The 18,178-nt window shown below is 42.9% G+C and overlaps 2 protein-coding genes across 3 annotated transcripts in view; one reads left to right on the plus strand and one right to left on the minus strand.

Annotated features, from left to right (window-relative positions):
* The first annotated feature begins 717 nt into the window (after positions 1–717).
* The window catches only part of LOC307270211 (NACHT, LRR and PYD domains-containing protein 3-like), a 307,417-nt gene continuing 289,956 nt past the window's right edge, over positions 718–18,178 (plus strand). The window contains exons 1-11 of one of the 2 annotated variants that reach the window (XM_080053380.1): positions 718–849; positions 2,018–2,142; positions 2,356–2,460; positions 2,617–2,721; positions 2,998–3,076; positions 3,372–3,573; positions 4,606–6,391; positions 6,475–6,645; positions 8,860–9,033; positions 10,104–10,150; positions 10,247–11,116. In XM_080053380.1, the coding sequence (XP_079909506.1) occupies positions 2,081–2,142; positions 2,356–2,460; positions 2,617–2,721; positions 2,998–3,076; positions 3,372–3,573; positions 4,606–6,391; positions 6,475–6,645; positions 8,860–9,033; positions 10,104–10,150; positions 10,247–10,779 (3,264 nt within the window). In that variant the 5' untranslated portion in view covers positions 718–849; positions 2,018–2,080 and the 3' untranslated portion in view covers positions 10,780–11,116. Of the gene's footprint in view, positions 850–2,017; positions 2,143–2,355; positions 2,461–2,616; positions 2,722–2,997; positions 3,077–3,371; positions 3,574–4,605; positions 6,392–6,474; positions 6,646–8,859; positions 9,034–10,103; positions 10,151–10,246; positions 11,117–18,178 lie in introns of those variants that run through there. The other variant, XM_080053379.1, reaches the window with a different exon arrangement.
* Positions 14,052–18,178, minus strand: part of iqgap3 (IQ motif containing GTPase activating protein 3) — a 49,931-nt gene continuing 45,804 nt past the window's right edge. The window contains exons 38-39 of the mRNA XM_080053387.1: positions 17,146–17,254; positions 14,052–16,301 (exon numbers count right to left, since the gene is read on the minus strand). Of these exons, the coding sequence (XP_079909513.1) occupies positions 16,188–16,301; positions 17,146–17,254 (223 nt within the window). The 3' untranslated portion in view covers positions 14,052–16,187. The remainder of the gene's footprint in view (positions 16,302–17,145; positions 17,255–18,178) is intronic.

An 18,178-nucleotide genomic window follows, 5' to 3' on the forward strand; every position in this document is an offset into this window, starting at 1 on the left:
AGACGGATATACAGTGCTGCTTGAAAGTTTGTGAACCCTTTGTGAAACCTTGAGCCTTTTGGAATTGTATTTAGTTTAACCATTATTAATTATTTTTTATCAATAGCAGCATTTCTTATATGAAATAACAAATGTTTGTTTATCAATTTCACATTTTTATTTCCCAGAAATCAATTGTTAAAACTTTAGAAAGTTCTTACTAGTTGGTATGAGTCAAGGATCACACCGAGTTTAAACGACTGATTCAATAAACTGCGATACGGACCGGAGGTAAAAGGGAACCAGCCCGCCGGGCATTCTGATTGGATGAGGCAACACAGTACGGTGGCTCCGGAGGCTCATAATGAACAAACTGCATAATCATTTAACCAAATGATTTACAAAAACTAATAAAACAAATGATTTGCAAACTTCTGTATGTACAAAAGTCTGTGAACCTTGAGCTGCATTGCTTAAATCGAACAGGTTAACACAATCAGGTTGGCCAAACTGAGTGATGAAATGGACCAATGTAATGAGAGATCTTTAGGGAAGAAATTGGGCGGCACTTTCCGTCGTCGGAGTTACTCTGGGAGGTTCCTGCTTCAAATACAGTAGCCTCGTTTGAGTTGGAGCCGTCTTGCTCAGACCTGCGCAACTATGACGCGCGTCTTGCTGAGCGCACAGCATTTCTGCAGCGCGCTCAGCAAGACGCGCGTCATAGTTGTGCAGGTCTGGACAAGACGGCTCCTTCTCAAACGAGGCTATTACCTGCCTCCGGTACAGGTGAAAGTTATTTGAACAAATACTTTCACTTCTGACTGAACGTCGTGTCGCAGTTTATTTTCTCCTCTAAAGCTGCAGCTGAAGGTAAGAGATCCACTCTGCTCTCACTGTTAACAATAATAATGATCTTATTTTATTATATTTTATTGTTTCTAGTGTAAATCTAGTTCCAGTAGAAACAGAAACTATGTGGAATGTGTCCAAACTCATAACTCAGAGTTTAACAGGGAACTAGAGAGGAAGGAGGTGACACAGCCGTTAACAAAGATCCTCCATTTTGTGTTAACATTAACTCATTGTTGCACTAGTTACATATGAGTGTGTTGATGCAGTAATCTACTCTGACAGTATAAGCACTATGCAAACACCAGTGGTTTCCTTTCACAGCTTTTATTGTTGACTTCTCCTCCGACTTCACCGTGAAAACTATAAAAAAACAGTACAACAGAAACCTCGATATTATCTCTACATACAATCACAAATCACAGAGAACATAAATAGCTAAAGAAGCAAAATAAAATACAGGGAAACAACAACAAAAACATACATGAAGTCTTTACCCTGTGCTGTCCATGGACACATAAAGAAAGGTGCTGTCCATGGACATATAAAGAAAGGTGCTGTCTCATGGACATATAAAGAAAGGTGCTGTCCATGGACATATAAAGAAAGGTGCTGTCTCATGGACATATAAAGAAAGGTGCTGTCTCATGGACATATAAAGAAAGGTGCTGTCCATGGACACATAAAGAAAGGTGCTGTCTCATGGACATATAAAGAAAGGTGCTGTCCATGGACATATAAAGAAAGGTGCTGTCCATGGACATATAAAGAAAGGTGCTGTCCATGGACATATAAAGAAAGGTGCTGTCTCATGGACATATAAAGAAAGGTGCTGTCTCATGGACATATAAAGAAAGGTGCTGTCCATGGACATATAAAGAAAGGTGCTGTCTCATGGACATATAAAGAGAGGTGCTGTCTCATGAAGGACATTCTGTTCTTAATAAACTTTGCATTTCCCCGTGTAACAGCAGCAGTAGTGAGTACTTGTGTACAGGCCTGCCGTACTTCATGGTCTGTTTCTGGCTTTAATCTGGCGCCATCTGTTGGACGTTTGAAATGATACAAATAATGTATCTTTATTGTCTGTGACGTGTCTCACACAGGTGTGTGTGTGTGTGTGTGTGTGTGTGTGTGTGTGTGTGTGTGTGTGTGTGTGTGTGTGTGTGTGTGTGTGTGTGATGGACAGGAGGATTTCAGTTGATGTGTTTTCTCTGCAGGTGAAAGTGTGTGTGAAGGTGTGGGCTCTGCTATGGATCAGAGTGAGGACACAGAGGAGGGAGGGGAACATGGCGGCCAGACCAAAGCTCAGAGGTGACATGAGGATCTCTCTGTCCATGACTCAAATCACTGCACCATCATTATTCACTCTCAAATCTGTGTGTTGTGTGTGTGTGTGTGTGTGTGTGTGTCTGTCTGTCTGTCTGTCTGTCTGTCTGTCTGTCTGTCTGTCTGTCTGTCTGTCTGTCTGTCTGTCTGTCTGTCTGTCTGTCTGTCTGTCTGTCTGTCTGTGTTGTGTTCCAACAGACCAGACTCTCCTGGACCTGGAGCCAGCTGTTTGTCCTTCAAGAGTGACTGGTCAAAAGGTGGTCATATTAATTTTAAAGGACAACAACTGTCTACTGCTAAGAGGTAAACTGTTACTAACATTTAAATATCACTGATTCATGTTTTAACAGTTTATTTTCCGCTTGGTTCCTTTATATTCTGACATGTGAAAGCTGCTCAGAGTAACTACTGTGTTCTGGTGCAGTGCAGATTATTGACTGTTTCCTGTGTTTCTATCAGGAGGAAGCTGGAGACACCAGAGCCCAGCTGTTGGTCCATGAAGAGTGATGCGTCTATGGATCGACCTATAGAATTCAAAGATGGACGTCCGTCTGTTGATCTAAGGTAAGGATCTAAAACTTACAATGAATAAAACCCTGAGAGATATCCAGTTTCTTGACAGATAAAGTACTTGTGTTTTATTTTCAGCTTTGTTTTTCTTCTCGTCATTTATATAATTCAACTTTTGACTTCAGTTTAACATTGGACCAGACATGAGCTCATTATTATTTATTTATTTATTTTTTAATAAATAAAAATAAACAAGTAGCAACTAAATAAAGTTAGGGGGGGGGGGGTTTAGTCCTGGACATGAGCTCATTTTTTATGGTTTCTCCACAGAGTCGACCAGGAGATCTCAGAGGTTCCCAGTGGGCGGTCTGACCAGCAGCATCAAACACACCTGGACTCCACATTCAGGGTCTGTACATGAACAACTACTTTCCATCTGTTCTGTTCACAACAGCTTCAGGGCGGCTGTGGCGAGGTTGGTAGGGCGGTCGACCCTCAACTACAGGGTTGGTGGTTCGATCCCTGGTCCCCCCGCCACATGTCGAAGTGGGAACAGGTCTCTGTCTCAAGTCTCAATGGGATTTACCTGTATAAATAAAGGTTAACTGTTTAGACCAGTGGACTGTCAGTCTGTCCAACATGGATCTGATGCTTGCTTCATGAGTTTAGTTTGATCGTGTCGTTCTTATAATATTCTGTTCCAGCTGCTGGAGGAAAACATCGTCAGGTTTGTGAAGAACGAGCTGAAGAAGATGCAGAAGCTTCTGAGTCCAGATTACCCAGAATGCTTAGAGGGTCAGAGTGAGGATGAGGAGCAGAGCAGCAGCAGAGAGGCATTTCTGAAGATCACACTGGACTTCCTGAGGAGCATGAAGCAGAAGGAGCTGGCTGACCTTCTGCAGAGCAGTAAGAGCATTTCTCTAACCCCTGGAACACACATCCTATCTCTACTGCACGTCTGCGTCTGATCTTTCCCCGACCGTGTTAACACACTCTAGTCTAGTGGCAACACATCCAACCTCTGACACACTGCCGACGCCCGTCGGAGGCGAGTCTTCAGCGACGCTTCACTTTACCTTAAGGGGAGGAGCCTATGTTTTCGGGGAGAGGCGCGTCTCTCTCACTTTAACTGATAGAGAAATACTCTGTAGACAGTCAAACCAGCAGCATTCACTGTTTTACAGTTTACCGGTGTGTCCCTTTCAAAATAAAACTTCCCACACGCGAAAATGTGAATGAAAAAAAATAAAGAAAGGACAACCAGTCGATAGGATCACTGTCGAAACTCAATATTAATCATATGCATCATAAAATGACATGAAACAACTTTATATGGGAATTATCTATGAACACTCCATGTAGAAAGACAGGAATTATCTATGAACACTCCATGTAGAAAGACAGGAATTATCTATGAACACTCCATGTAGAAAGACAGGGCTTTTAGAAGCAGCGCTGCAGCAGCAGTTGAGATGTTCCACGTGTGGCCGAAAACAGCGAGAGAGGCAGCAGTAAGGCGACGCGCTCCAGAGGTAGACGCAGGATGTGTGTGGAGGCTGTTAAGGTTTAACATGATGGTGAAATGGGACATTTACTGAAGTCTCAAAAGACAGAGGGAGAAATGTTCATATCTGTTTATTTATATATTTTCATCATGAGTAACTCGTTGATATTATATTTCAATGTTTCCCTCAGGAAATGTGTTAGTTTAGGTTTAGGTGGTGGTTGGCTGGGGGTCTCGGGGTTATGGTTATTATACTTTTTTATTTTAAATACAGAGGTTATTGATAGTTTTGTAATATGTAGTTCTCAATAGACATACAAATAATGCACAAATGTTTATACTGTATGTGCATTCATATTTTCATCATGAAGCCCTCAGTGATATTATATGTGCCGTTAACGACTGTTGATTCATTCTGATGTTTGTTCATTCAGGAAGTCATTCTGCTGAAGTTTGTCAGTGTGAACTCAAGTCAAACCTGCAGGAGAAGTTCCAGTGTGTGTTTGAGGGGATCGCTAAAGCAGGAAACCCAACCCTTCTGAATCAGATCTACACAGAGCTCTACATCACAGAGGGAGGGACTGGAGAGGTCAATGATGAACATGAGGTCAGCCAGATTGAAACAGCATCCAGGAAACCACACAGACCAGAAACAACCATCAGACAAGAAGACATCTTTAAAGTCTCACCTGGAAGAGATGAACCAAGCAGAACAGTGATGACAAAGGGAGTGGCTGGCATTGGGAAAACAGTCTTAACACAGAAGTTCACTCTGGACTGGGCTGAAGACAAAACCAACCAGGACATACAGTTCACATTTCCATTCACTTTCAGAGAGCTGAATGTGCTGAGAGAGAAAAAGTTCAGCTTGGTGGAACTTGTTCATCACTTCTTCACTGAAACCAAAGCAGCAGGAATCTGCAACTTTAAAAAGTTCAAAGTTGTGTTCATCTTTGACGGTCTGGATGAGTGTCGACTTCCTCTGGACTTCCACAACAATGAGATCCTGACTGACGTTACAGAGTCCACCTCAGTGGATGTGCTGCTGACAAACCTCATCAGGGGGAAACTGCTTCCCTCTGCTCGCCTCTGGATAACCACACGACCTGCAGCAGCCAATCAGATCCCTCCTGACTGTGTTGGCATGGTGACAGAGGTCAGAGGGTTCACTGACCCACAGAAGGAGGAGTACTTCAGGAAGAGATTCAGAGATAAGGAGCAGGCCAACAGAATCATCTCCCACATCAAGAAATCACGAAGCCTCCACATCATGTGCCACATCCCAATCTTCTGCTGGATCACTGCTACAGTTCTGGAGGATGTGTTGAAGACCGGAGAGGGAGGAGAGCTGCCCAAGACCCTGACTGAGATGTACATCCACTTCCTGGTGGTTCAGGCCAAACTGAAGAACGTGAAATATGATGGAGGAGCTGAGACAGATCCACACTGGAGTCCAGAGAGCAGGAAGATGATCGAGTCTCTGGGAAAACTGGCTTTTGAGCAGCTGCAGAAAGGAAACCTGATCTTCTATGAATCAGACCTGACAGAGTGTGGCATCGATATCACAGCAGCCTCAGTGGTCTCAGGAGTGTTCACACAGATCTTTAGAGAGGAGAGAGGACTGTACCAGGACAAGGTGTTCTGCTTCATCCATCTGAGCGTTCAGGAGTTTCTGGCTGCTCTTCATGTCCATCTGACATTCATCAACTCTGGAGTCAATCTGATGGCAGAAGAACAAACAACCTCCCAGGAATCTGCAGAGACACAGTTCTACCAGAGTGCTGTGAACAAGGCCTTACAGAGTCCAAATGGACACCTGGACTTGTTCCTCCGCTTCCTCCTGGGTCTTTCACTGCCGACCAATCAGAGTCTCCTACGAGGTCTGCTGACACAGACAGGAAGTAGCTCACAGACCAATCAGAAAACAGTCCAGTACATCAAGAAGAATATTGAAACGACTCCCTCTGCAGAGAAAAGCATCAATCTGTTCCACTGTCTGAATGAACTGAATGATCATTCTCTAGTGGAGGAGATCCAACAGGCCCTGAGATATGGAAGTCTCTCCACATATGAACTGTCTCCTGCTCAGTGGTCAGCTCTGGCCTTCATCTTACTGTCATCAGGAAAGGATCTGGACGTGTTTGACCTGGAGAAATACTCTGCTTCAGAGGAGGCTCTTCTGAGGCTGCTGCCAGTGGTCAAAGCCTCCAACAAAGCTCTGTGAGTAGGATTTATTCATCTGTAAATAATCTTTTAACAAGAAGATTATTTAATAACTTTTTCTCTTTCTGTTGTCTCTCCAGGCTGAGTGGCTGTAACCTTTCAGAGAGAAGCTGTGAAGCTCTGGCCTCAGTTCTCAGCTCCTCCTCTAGTCTGAGAGAGCTGGACCTGAGTAACAACGACCTGCAGGATTCAGGAGTGAAGCATCTGTCTGCTGCACTGAAGAGTCCACACTGTAAACTGGAAACACTCAGGTCAGATTATCAACCAGTTCAACTGATGACCATTTAACATCCGATTATTTAATTTATATTAGTTCATAACAAGTTGTGTAGGATTGTGGCTGTATCTTGATTCAGGGTTTGCGATCTACGTAGGCTGCATTTGAAGACCGATTGCGTCATAGCGGCGCGCAAAGGTTGTTCCATTTGCAAGGCTCCTTGCAAGGCTCCTCATATCATGGACCTAAATGCAGCCTTCATTTCACGGTTTTGAAGGTTGCATCAGATGTATCCTTCGCAGCCCAACATATCCCATGATTCATTGCGTTTTTTTCAGAGATGGCATAAAATGAAATAAAAAATAACAAAACAGCAACGTGTTGCTCCATCTTCTTAACTTTTATCTTCCTTTCTTTTTTTCTTGTACTTTTTTTTCTTTTCGTCTGGTAGGCAACTTCTTTTTATTTTTTCCTCCGTTGACAGGGCTGTTTCCGTTGGCAGCAATCAGGGTTGCTAGGCAGCACAGGAGCGGCGAGTCGTGACGCAAGGCAACGGCTTGTTACGCAAACCGGAAATGCTCGTAAACAGAGCGAAACGGAGACCTGTGGAGACCGTCTCGTTTAACAACGCTCGTTGGCCTTGGAACCGGCCTTCGAATCGGCCTTCACAGGCTATAGCCTTCATAGACCGCGACGGGATAACGGGATACAGCCCGTGTCTGCTACAATGATTTATCAAAGGATCTTTAATCTTGTGATTGACTGTTTTTACATACTGTATGTTTAGATTTTAGGGGCAATGCCGGGGACATGTACCGCCTACCTACTTCCGCTCAATTTTCATTTCACTTCAGTAGTCAGTCTGGGGCTGCGGTGCATTCATTTGTTCCTGCTCGTCCAGATTTTTGGATGTCCAATCAGCGAACAGAGCGAGTGGCTGAGAACGATGACGTCAAAGTCACGCTCCAGTTTCAGTTGAATGCTGGGTTCCTTTATACTCGGAAGAAGGAGATTTCCGACTTGGTAGTTCAGAGTTCCGACCTGTCTGTGTTCCAGTGCATCTGCTCGCGAAAGTATGGACGCCATCCAAATAACTAAACGTTAGGCTCTAGCAAGTTACCGTTGCCAGGTACCGGTAGATCCATAGACTAAAATATGTAGTGAAGTCGGACATTTCCCAGTTCCCAGTACAACTGGAACGCACCGCCAGAAGCCGGCTCATGACATACATCACAACCAAACGTTATGTGATTGGTTGGCAGATCCAGAGTGGCACTGGGCAGATCCAATAGTTTTAAACTTCAACAGACACCCGCCTCCAAGTGAGTTAACATTTGTCAATTGAGTGATTCCAGACCTTCTGTACAAATGAAATGAAGTACGATGGTCTGGTAGGACCAGGCTAGGGGACATGTCCCCCTCAATATTTAGAAGAGGTAAATTTGTCCTCCTCAAAAAAATATGAAAGACAAGCGGTAAAGATAACAGTTCAGGGGCTGGAGACAACCTGTCACTGTATAATTCCCTAACCATTTCAGACACCCCTAAAGGGTGCATATCATCTTAAACCCCCTGAGGGGGGGGGGGCTATCATGCTTATGGTATCTTTTTTCAGCTGACGATGGCTTTTCTACAATGTGTATGTTATGTAATATTACATTAAAATATGTTTAAGACTAAACTTAACTTGTGCCTCATGGTGGGGGAAAGTGAGACAGTGGCTCACTTTCCCCCACAGCATTTGGCTCACTTTCCCCCACCACCACAATTTGAGAAAAAACTACCTCTACCTCTTAGCATTTCAGGCTAATCTTTAGCTAATATCATCACATGGTTTTTTTTATGTTGGTAGTTCATCAACACGTATGGTAGAAGTTTTTCTACGTGAATACATTTGCTTTGGCACAACAGTTGATTAAGCTGACAGCAAGAAAATTTACTTTTACATGCAAAATACCTATTTTGGTGAAAAAACATGCTTACCACAGCACCATGAGGTCCTCTCTTTCAGGGCCATGGAGAAATGAGAAGGGCTTGAAAACATATATCTCACATGACCACAAATGTTTTCCGTTGCCTAGATACAGGGGGTGGCTCACATTACCCGATGCCTCAGATTCCCCCGTTCTCCCCTATATACACATAATATATTTTAGTTTTTTTTTGCTTGCCGCCTCGTCTCTCCCCGTCACGCTTTCCTTGAGTTTATATAATATGTGTGTGTGTGTGTGTGTGTGTGTGCGTGTAGTCTGTCAGGTTGTCTGATCACAGATGAAGGCTGTGATTCTCTGGCCTCAGCTCTCAGCTCCAACCCCTCCCATCTGAGAGAGCTGGACCTGAGCTACAACCATCCAGGAGCCTCAGGAGTGGAGCTACTGTCTGCTGGACGGGACGGTCCCCTCTGGAGACTGGACACTCTCAGGTATGAAGAGGCTGCTGTCAGTCTGATAGAGGAGGAAGAGCTGGAGACAGTTTATCATATGACCCTGAAACACCAATGGTGTTTGTCCGTCTCCATTTGACTCAGTTTGGCTCAGCTGTGGAGGCTTTCCATTAAGCCACTATGTTGCATGTCGGCCGGTGTTAGACACGTGCCGTAGCGTCTGGTCAACAGCTCAAAACATACGAAATGTCCACTCTCTAGTTTATAATGCACTTCATTCACAAACACGAACTTAAGGACTTGAACATACAACGATTACTTGATTGACCTGATTGAGCTCCACGGACAAGTGATGTGTGTCAATTCCATCCCCACAGCACCCGTCCTTGTTAATGAGGAACCACTAGAGTTTGTGGAAGATTTCACCTATCTTGAGACCCTTTCTAAGGGAAAAAAAATATTCTAAAAAATGTTTTCAGCAATTATGCACTAAATTAAACGTACTTATGGATATTATAATTACTTTCTACAAAATCTGCTAGGAAATAAAACCCCAAATTCTACACACTGCAGGTTTAATACATATTAATTATTGAGCTGTGGAAAAGGGGATTAAATAAGTGTTCTACTCGATTCACCTCCATGAGATGAAAACGTCTCAAAGCTCTGCCAGCTGTTTATAGTAGACTGGTAGTTAAACATCACAGACATCAACATGTCTTTGCCACATGGTCGTAGCTGTTATGCTAGCCACATGGTCGTAGCTGTTATGCTAGCCACATGGTCGTAGCTGTTATGCTAGCCACATGGCTGTAGCTGTTATGCTAGCCACATGGTCGTAGCTGTTATGCTAGCTATTGGTTGTAGCTGTTATGCTAGCTATTGGTTGTAGTTGTTATGCTAGCCACATGGCTGTAGTTGTTATGCTAGCCACATGGTCGTAGCTGTTATGCTAGCCACATGGTCGTAGCTGTTATGCTAGCCACATGACTGTAGCTGTTATGCTAGCTATTGGTTGTAGCTGTTGTGCTAGCTATGCAGGGGATAGTTTGGGCTGTAAGGACCCAATGTACATGCTGGTCTGACCCCCCCCCCCCTTCTCCTTTCAGGGTGGAGCCTGCTGGAGTACAATGGCTGACACCAGGTCTGAGGAAGTGTAAGTGTCTTTATAATGTTCATAATCATCAAACTGTCAATGAACAGATGATGGATTAATAACTGCTGCTGTGTTGTGTCTTTTTCTCTCCATCAGATTCCTGTGAACTCACACTGGACACAAACACAGTACACAGAAACCTCAAACTGTCTGACAACAACAGGAAGGTGACACGTGTGGAGGAGGAGCAGCCATATCCTGATCATCCAGAGAGATTTGACCCCAAGGTTCAGCTGCTGTGTAGTAATGGTCTGACTGGTCGCCATTACTGGGAGGTCGAGTGGAGAGGAATGGTTCTTATATCAGTGAGTTACAGAGGAATCAGCAGGAAAGGAGACAGGGCAGACTGTGTGTTTGGACAGAATGATCAGTCCTGGAGTCTGGTCTGCTATGGTGATGGTAGTGGTTACTCTGTCTGTCACAATTACAGATCCACATTCATCCCCCCCTCTGTCTCTAACAGAGTAGCAGTGTATGTGGACTGTCCTGCTGGCTCTCTGTCCTTCTACTGTGTCTCCTCTGACTCACTGATCCACCTCCACACCGTCAACACCACATTCACTGAACCTCTGTATCCTGGGTTTGGGCTTGATGACCCTGGTGACTCAGTGTCTCTGTGTCGTCTGTAGGAGGGAGAGTCTGAACAGGATCACAGCTAATGTATTGTAGGCAAATGTTGTATCTTTCTGCGTACCCACAACATGCACGCACGCACACATACACACACACACACCCACAACATGGAGGATCTTTGTTAACGACTGTGTCACCTCCTCCGGCTCTAGTTTCCTGTTAAACTCTGAGTTAGACAGACAGACAGACAGACAGACAGACAGACAGACAGACAGACAGGAAGGAGCTGTTTGAAGTGTGCAACATGAAATGACTCAGTGATCTGTTATTGTGTAATTGTATTTTTTTGGATTTAAAACATTCACTTTAGACCAATAAGTAAATAAAAGATTATTTCCCACCATAATTAAATGTATCCCAACATTTTGTGAAGAGTTCAGCTAATCGCAGAAAACTAGTATGGGGATGTGTTTGTGTGTGTGTGTGTGTGTGTGTGTGTGTGTGTGTGTGTGTGTGTGTGTATACAGGTGATGAACAAAGCGGACGTTTACCTGTGGACTTACCGGGAGTGTGTGTGCTGTTTAACGGGAGATACTCTTGATCTTACCGGAGGTGTTAGCCAAAAAAATGCTGCTAGCCGCTGTTCTGTTCTGAGCCTCTGATTTTCAAACTGCGCTGGCTCCCGCCCCCTGGTTTAAACCATCTCGTTCTACGCGCTCTTAGCCAATCAGAGCGCCGTGTTCAAAAACAAACGGACTCCTGTTGACCAATGAGAGAGCGGGAATTTGAGGGAGCGGCGATTTGATTGGTTAAACGGAAAGAAACGAAACCGGCCGAACTGTGAAGTTACGAAGTCGTGACGAACAATTGAAAAACTTTTTTTTTTCTATTTGGAAAATGTTATATTCATAAATGCAAATTTGCAAAAGTTTCCCCTAATTTTATTGGTTTCATCCGCTGAATTCAAAAAATATATTAAAACATTGGCAATAACTGACAATAAAAAAAGTAACAAAACTATCAATATATATAGAATCTTTTTGAGGAGGAATGATGTTTAGAGTGTTGTACTGTTTATTTATATTGATTTGATGGTTAAATGGAACGTAACGAAACCGGCCGAACAATATTTAATGTGATGTCATGAAGTCGTGACAAACAATTGAAAACTTTTTTTTTTTTAAATCATTTTGATTTTATCACTGGAAAATATTGATTTAAAAAAATATTTTAATATTATTTTATTTTTGATTTTTTATTTATTTAATTTTGTAAATACTTTATTTTTTGTTTAAAGGAACACAAACACACAACTGAAAAAGTGAACGCACAAACAAAAGACAAAATAAAATAAACAGCTAACATGGCGTACTCTACTTTACAGGTTTCTAAGGACATTGTTTAAACTAAAGGTAAATGTTAAGCAGAAAATAAAAAGTCAAGGAGGTGTCATGTAGGTCCCTTCAGTGCTGTTATATAGTCCAGGAAAGGCTGACATATCTGTTTAAACTTCTCTGCTTTACCCGAGTCATTGGATATATTGATGAAATAAATGTCTATCTTTCTTTGGAGAAATGTATTTTCTGATTTGTGATTGTTATAATAGCCAAATTCTATATTCAAAAATATAAATTTATTAATAATAATTTTTTGGGATATTTTACAAAATATTTCAAATAACGATATCAAATTCTAACCGTTTAGTAAATCATAACCGTTTAGGAAAAATCAATAAACGAAAACGGTTTTATTTATTTTTTTAAATTAAAATTTTCTTTTTTTCCAAGGTTTTTAATATGTTCTGGAGACACGCATTTATTGATTTGACATCACTAATAAACTAATAGGGGAAGATAAAAGCTATTCTGCCGAATCTGTGGTTGCGTTCCGAATCGCATACTTTCTACTATATAGTATGTAGAAAAAAGATTTAGGATGTCCCGATTCTTGTGGCCAGATTTAGGATGGTTAGAAGTACCCGGATGTTCTACTTCATGCGGCCAAGATTGTTAGTGTTGAAAAGTGCATCCTATTTGGGCGATTCTGACCCACAATCCAGTGCGCACGTGAAGTGACGTCACATCGACGAAGCCTCCATATGAAAACAAACGGGGATGCGACGGATATAAAAGCAAGAGGCAAGATCAAGGCGCAATGTTATGATGAAATAAGAGAGAAAAGTATGTCCCAATAGTATGCCTACTGCATCCTAACTAGATTCTTTTTATCGTCGGATGTAGTATGTAGAATAGAAAAAAGAAAGAGTATGAGATTCGGAACGCAACCTGTCTGTCCCTCATTGTGTGTGTAGGTACGCTCACCCAGGAACAACAGCTTTTGTCCAAAGGGGGCGCTAGAATTAACACACAAAGTCAAAGTTCACGTACCCATGACAAAGGCATTAAGAAAAACTATATAAAAATAGCATTCTTTGCACTAATAGTCTCTACTCGGAACTTTTAAATATCTCTGAAACAGTCTAATTTTTCCTCTGATGATCATAAATCACATGTAACAGCAAACGAGACCATCAGTGCAAAGAATGCTATTTTTATATAGTTTTTCTTAATGCCTTTGTCATGGGTATACGCTCACCCAGGAACAACAGCTGGCGTGGTAAAAACAATACCGCTTTTGTCCAAAGGGGGGCGCTAGAATGAACACTAACTGAAACTTCCTTAGAGCACCTTTTAACAGTTAAATAAATCCCGTCACATGACTTCACACATGATCCCTTTATTCAAACGGCTGGAAACACACAGATATAAAAACAGTAAAAAGTTTCTTTGACAAAGTGAAAAAGCAGACAGAAAATATTTACATTGATGGATTGTTTGACAGAATAGCAGAGTCATGATACACACACACACACACACACACACACACACACACACACACACACACACACACACACACACACACACACACACACACACACACACACACACACACACACACACACACACACACACGATTATATACTGTTTAGGATGGTCATGATTAACACACACACACAATCAGAAACACAGACACACTCTGCGTTCCAATCCCCATACTTCCATACTATTTAGTATGCTAGAAAAAGATTTAGGATTGTCCCAATATGTCAATTGTAGTATGCCAAAAATTCTCTCTCACGCGCACACACACACACACACAGACAGATTGGAGTGTTCTATAGTTGAGCATTCTAGATAATGCCTGTTAGCCGTATGGTACACTGTAAGGACAGATGTAGGAGTGTAGAACATATGGTACACTGTAAGGACAGATGTAGGAGTGTAGAACATAATTAGCTCTCCTCGGATCGTGAGGAGATATTCACACAGTACAGACAGGTAGTGGATCATGAGGAGATATTCACACAGTACAGACAGGTAGTGGATCATGAGGAGATATTCACACAGTACAGACAGGTAGTGGATCATGAGGAGATATTCACTCAGTACAGACAGGTAGTGGATCATGAGGAGATATTCACTCAGTACAGACAGGTAGCGGATCATGAGGAGATAATCACTGATGTTGATAAAAAGCGTTCTCCAGAATCACTGACTACACCTTTTAAATTCATGATTTTGAGATAAATAAAATAATGTAAGTAACAAGCTGCGATATGCGGAAATGGCCGCTCTAGGCTTCTGTAGATCCACTCACTTATATATTTGGGATAATGTAGAAATGGATATAAGAGCGTTTTTAATATTTGTGATAGTGTCAGCTATCTCACTGGGCTGCGACTGTTTGCGACCAGTTGGAGACACAAAATTGCGACAAAATATGCCAATTTGCGACAATTTTCACTTGCAGTCTCACTGAGTTGCTACCTACGACACGTTTGCGAATGTCCTTGCCGGGAGGTCGCATTTATGTCTCACGAACGTCTGGCGAGTGTCGCACGAACGGAATGTCAGTCTCATTTTTGTCTCAAAGCAGTCGCGATTTAGTTTCATATGTCGCCAAACACTCGCCAACCCCTCGCAAAGTTGTCTCACACTTCTCGCACTTTCTGACTTGCGGAGACTAAATTGAGAAGGGTTTGCGACGCGTGCTATTTTGAGACTAGATTTGTCGCACACTTTTTTTGAACATGTTCAAAATTCATGCGACAGGACTGCGCGGCTCTGCAACTCATGCGAGGAAATTGAGACCTCCGCGAACGTTTGGAGACAGTTTAGAGACTCCCTCTGAATGCAGTCTCCAACTTGTAGCAAACAGTCGCAGCCCAGTGAGATAGGGGCTTTACCTTAGATTATAAGGACAGAGATAGCAGCGTGATTTGTAGTGAATATAAAATAATGTGGAATCATCTATATGTGAGTGTAATAAAGGTGGGAGTGTGAGTGGGTTAACTTCTTGATATATGTGGTATAACGTAAGAGGACAGATGGGTGTGTTTAGTATTTGGGATAATGTCAGCCATAGATTTTACTGTAAGGACAGGTGTAGGAGTGTATTGGTATTTACTGGCCAAGTCTCATCTATACTCGAATTACAATAACATAGATAAGTGAGTTTTCCTGGTCTTCTTGGCTATAATTCTAGATTGTAATTTAAACAACAGTGATTGGAGTGCAGGGGAAAGGCTTAAACCTGCAGTGTGTAGAATTTATTTCCTAGCAGATTTTGTAGAAAGTAATTATAATATCCATAAATACATTTACTTTAGTGCATAATAGCTTTTTAATTATTATTTTTTCCCTTAGAAAGGGTCTCATATATGTCCATATTTCTGCATATTTTGGACCAAGGCCTAGTGCCGCCATCTTGAAAGTGTCATAGTTGGAATGTCATCAGGTGCATTGTTTAAAATGTAGAATTGTTCTTGTCCTTGAAGGCCACTGTAGCTTCTGTTATTATTCAAAAGGGGTGGGGTTACCCAGGGAGCGTTGCATTCTAGAACTTTGTAGAACTTTCTTGATGATGTCATATTACACACTGCACCTTTAATTCCTTAGTGAATATATATATATAGGAATGTAGTAACATAGACAGAGGAGTGTTTTATGTTTGGGATAATGTAGAACGAGATAAAAGTGTACAGAATGTTTCACTATGTATATTTAGGATAATGTTAGTGTATATAAAATAATCTAGATAGGAGAGAGAGAGAGGGAAAGAGGGAGGGAGAGAGAGAGGGAGAGACAGAGAGAGTGAGAGAGGGAGAGAGAGGGAGGGAGAGAGAGAGACAGACAGAGGGAGAGTGTTTAGTAGCTGGCAGTCTGTTCATTTCTTGAAGAGAGAGAGAGAGAGGGAGAGGTAGAGAGAGACACACACACAGAGAGACAGACAGAGAGAGGGAGAGACAGAGATAGAGATAAATAAAGGAGAGAGAGAGACAGACAGAGAGAGGGAGACAGACAGACAGAGAGGGAGACAGAGAGAGGGAAAGAGAGAGAGACACAGAGAGACAGACAGAGAGAGGGAGAGAGAGAGAAAGAGTGTTTAGCAGCTGGCATGTTGTTCATTTGTTGAAGCATTTCTTGTTGAGGAGGAAGATGAGCAGGTTGACGTTGACCTTGGCTTTATCAAACATCTTCATGACGGCCACACCCTCGTACTGCAGCTGAAGCAGGTCCTGGACACAAGGAGGGAGGGGGTTAAATGGTAAATGGACTCCACTTATAAAGCACTTTTCCCTGGTTTTTCACAAAGTGCTTTACATTGTTTCGTACACATTCACACACACATTCATACACCGATAGCAGCAGCAGCTACCACGCAGGGTGCAAGCTAACTATCAGGAGACATTTAGTGTTCAGTGTCTCTTTGCCCAGGGACACTTGGGCGGGGAGACGGGGGATCGAACCTCCGACCCTGCACTCCAGAGGCGACCTCCTTACCCACTTGGCCACTGCCGCCCCGTAGTCACAGGGAGGGATTTATATATTACACTATTCATACACACTCAGTATTAAAGGGTCAGTGTGTAGTTTCAGAGGAGGGGGATTTGTTTACATTCACAGAGCCTGCAGTTAGTTTACTAAACATATTTTCTCTACATGTAATTTTTTTTTTTTTTTTTTTTTTTTTTCTTTTTAAGATAATTTTATTTGATTGGCCCAGTGTTTAGGCCCAGTTTGTAGACAGTACTTAGCCCAGTCTGGCCCAGTACTAAGCATGTTTTGGCCCTGTTTTTAGGCCTGGATTGTAGCCCATTTAGCCTGGTTTGACACAGTATTAGCCTGGTTTGTCACAGTATTAGCCTGGTTCAGTGTGTAGTTTCAGAGGAGGGTGTGTTTAAAGGTTCAGTGTGTACCTGATACTTGAGGAGGGGGGTGTGTTTAAAGGGTCACTGTGTAGTTTAAAGGGCCACTGTGTAGTTTAAAGGGTCAGTGTGTAGTTTAAAGGGTCACTGTGTAGTTTAAAGGGTCACTGTGTAGTTTCAGAGGAGGGGGTGTGTTTAAAGGTTCAGTGTGTACCTGATACTTCAGGTGGAACTCTTCCATCTCCACTCCCAGGAAGCGAGCCTTCACCCTGAAGCTCCCCGTCTCCGCGCCGGGCACGATGTCAAACACTACGTTCTTAAACCTGCAACACAACGGAGAGGTTAGACTGTGTGTGTGTGTGTGTGTGTGTGTGTGTGTGTGTGTGTGTGTGTGTGTGTGTGTGTCTGTGTGTGTGTGTGTGTCTCTGTGTGTGTGTGTGTGTCTCACTGTGCTTGTGGCAGGTGTGTGTGTGTGTGTGTGTGTGTGTGGACAGAGCCAGTAGGCAGGTGCTGCTGCTTGAAGTAGGCTGTGTGTACGATCTGTACATGGACATTGCCTTTAGTGATAAAATCATGAGGTACCAGCTCATTCTGTCCAAACTAAGTGAACTGGGCTATCAAAGCAAACTGGTGGTGTTGATCTTTGGCAGCTTGGGGCATGTCCACCATCTTGTTTTCACTGGGTTAAGGCTGGCAGGGCTCTCCAGCAGGACATCCAAACAGCTGTCAAAGTTCTGCTCCATATCAGCGGTGACAGGCAGCCTGGCAGTGTGGCGCAGGAGATGTTTTTTATACCCTTGAACACTGTCCTATCTCATTTCTAGAAATATTTGAATCATGTCTGTTGTAATGTGATTGGTGGACTCAAATAAAGAATTAAAATGTGTGTGTGTGTGTCTCACTGTGCTTGTGGCAGGTGTGTGTATCTCTGTGTGTGTGTGTCTCTCTCTCACTGTGCTGGTGGCAGGTGTGTGTGTCTCTCTCTCTCACACTGTGTGTGTGTCTCTCTCTCTCTCTCACACTGTGCTTGTGTGTGTGTGTGTGTGTGTGTGTGTGTGTGTCTCACTGTGTGTGTGTGTGTGTGTGTGTGTGTGTGTGTGTGTGTGTGTGTCTCACTGTGCTTGTGGCAGGTCTTGTATCTCCAGCAGAACTCCCTTCTCCTGTGTGTGTGTGTGTGTGTGTGTCTGTGTGTCTCACTGTGTGTGTGTGTGTGTCTCATTGTGTGTGTTTGTGTGTGTGTGTGTGTG

This window comes from Ammodytes marinus, assembly GCF_949987685.1.
Source record: "Ammodytes marinus genome assembly, chromosome: 25".
In the NCBI taxonomy this organism is placed as follows: domain Eukaryota; kingdom Metazoa; phylum Chordata; class Actinopteri; order Uranoscopiformes; family Ammodytidae; genus Ammodytes; species Ammodytes marinus.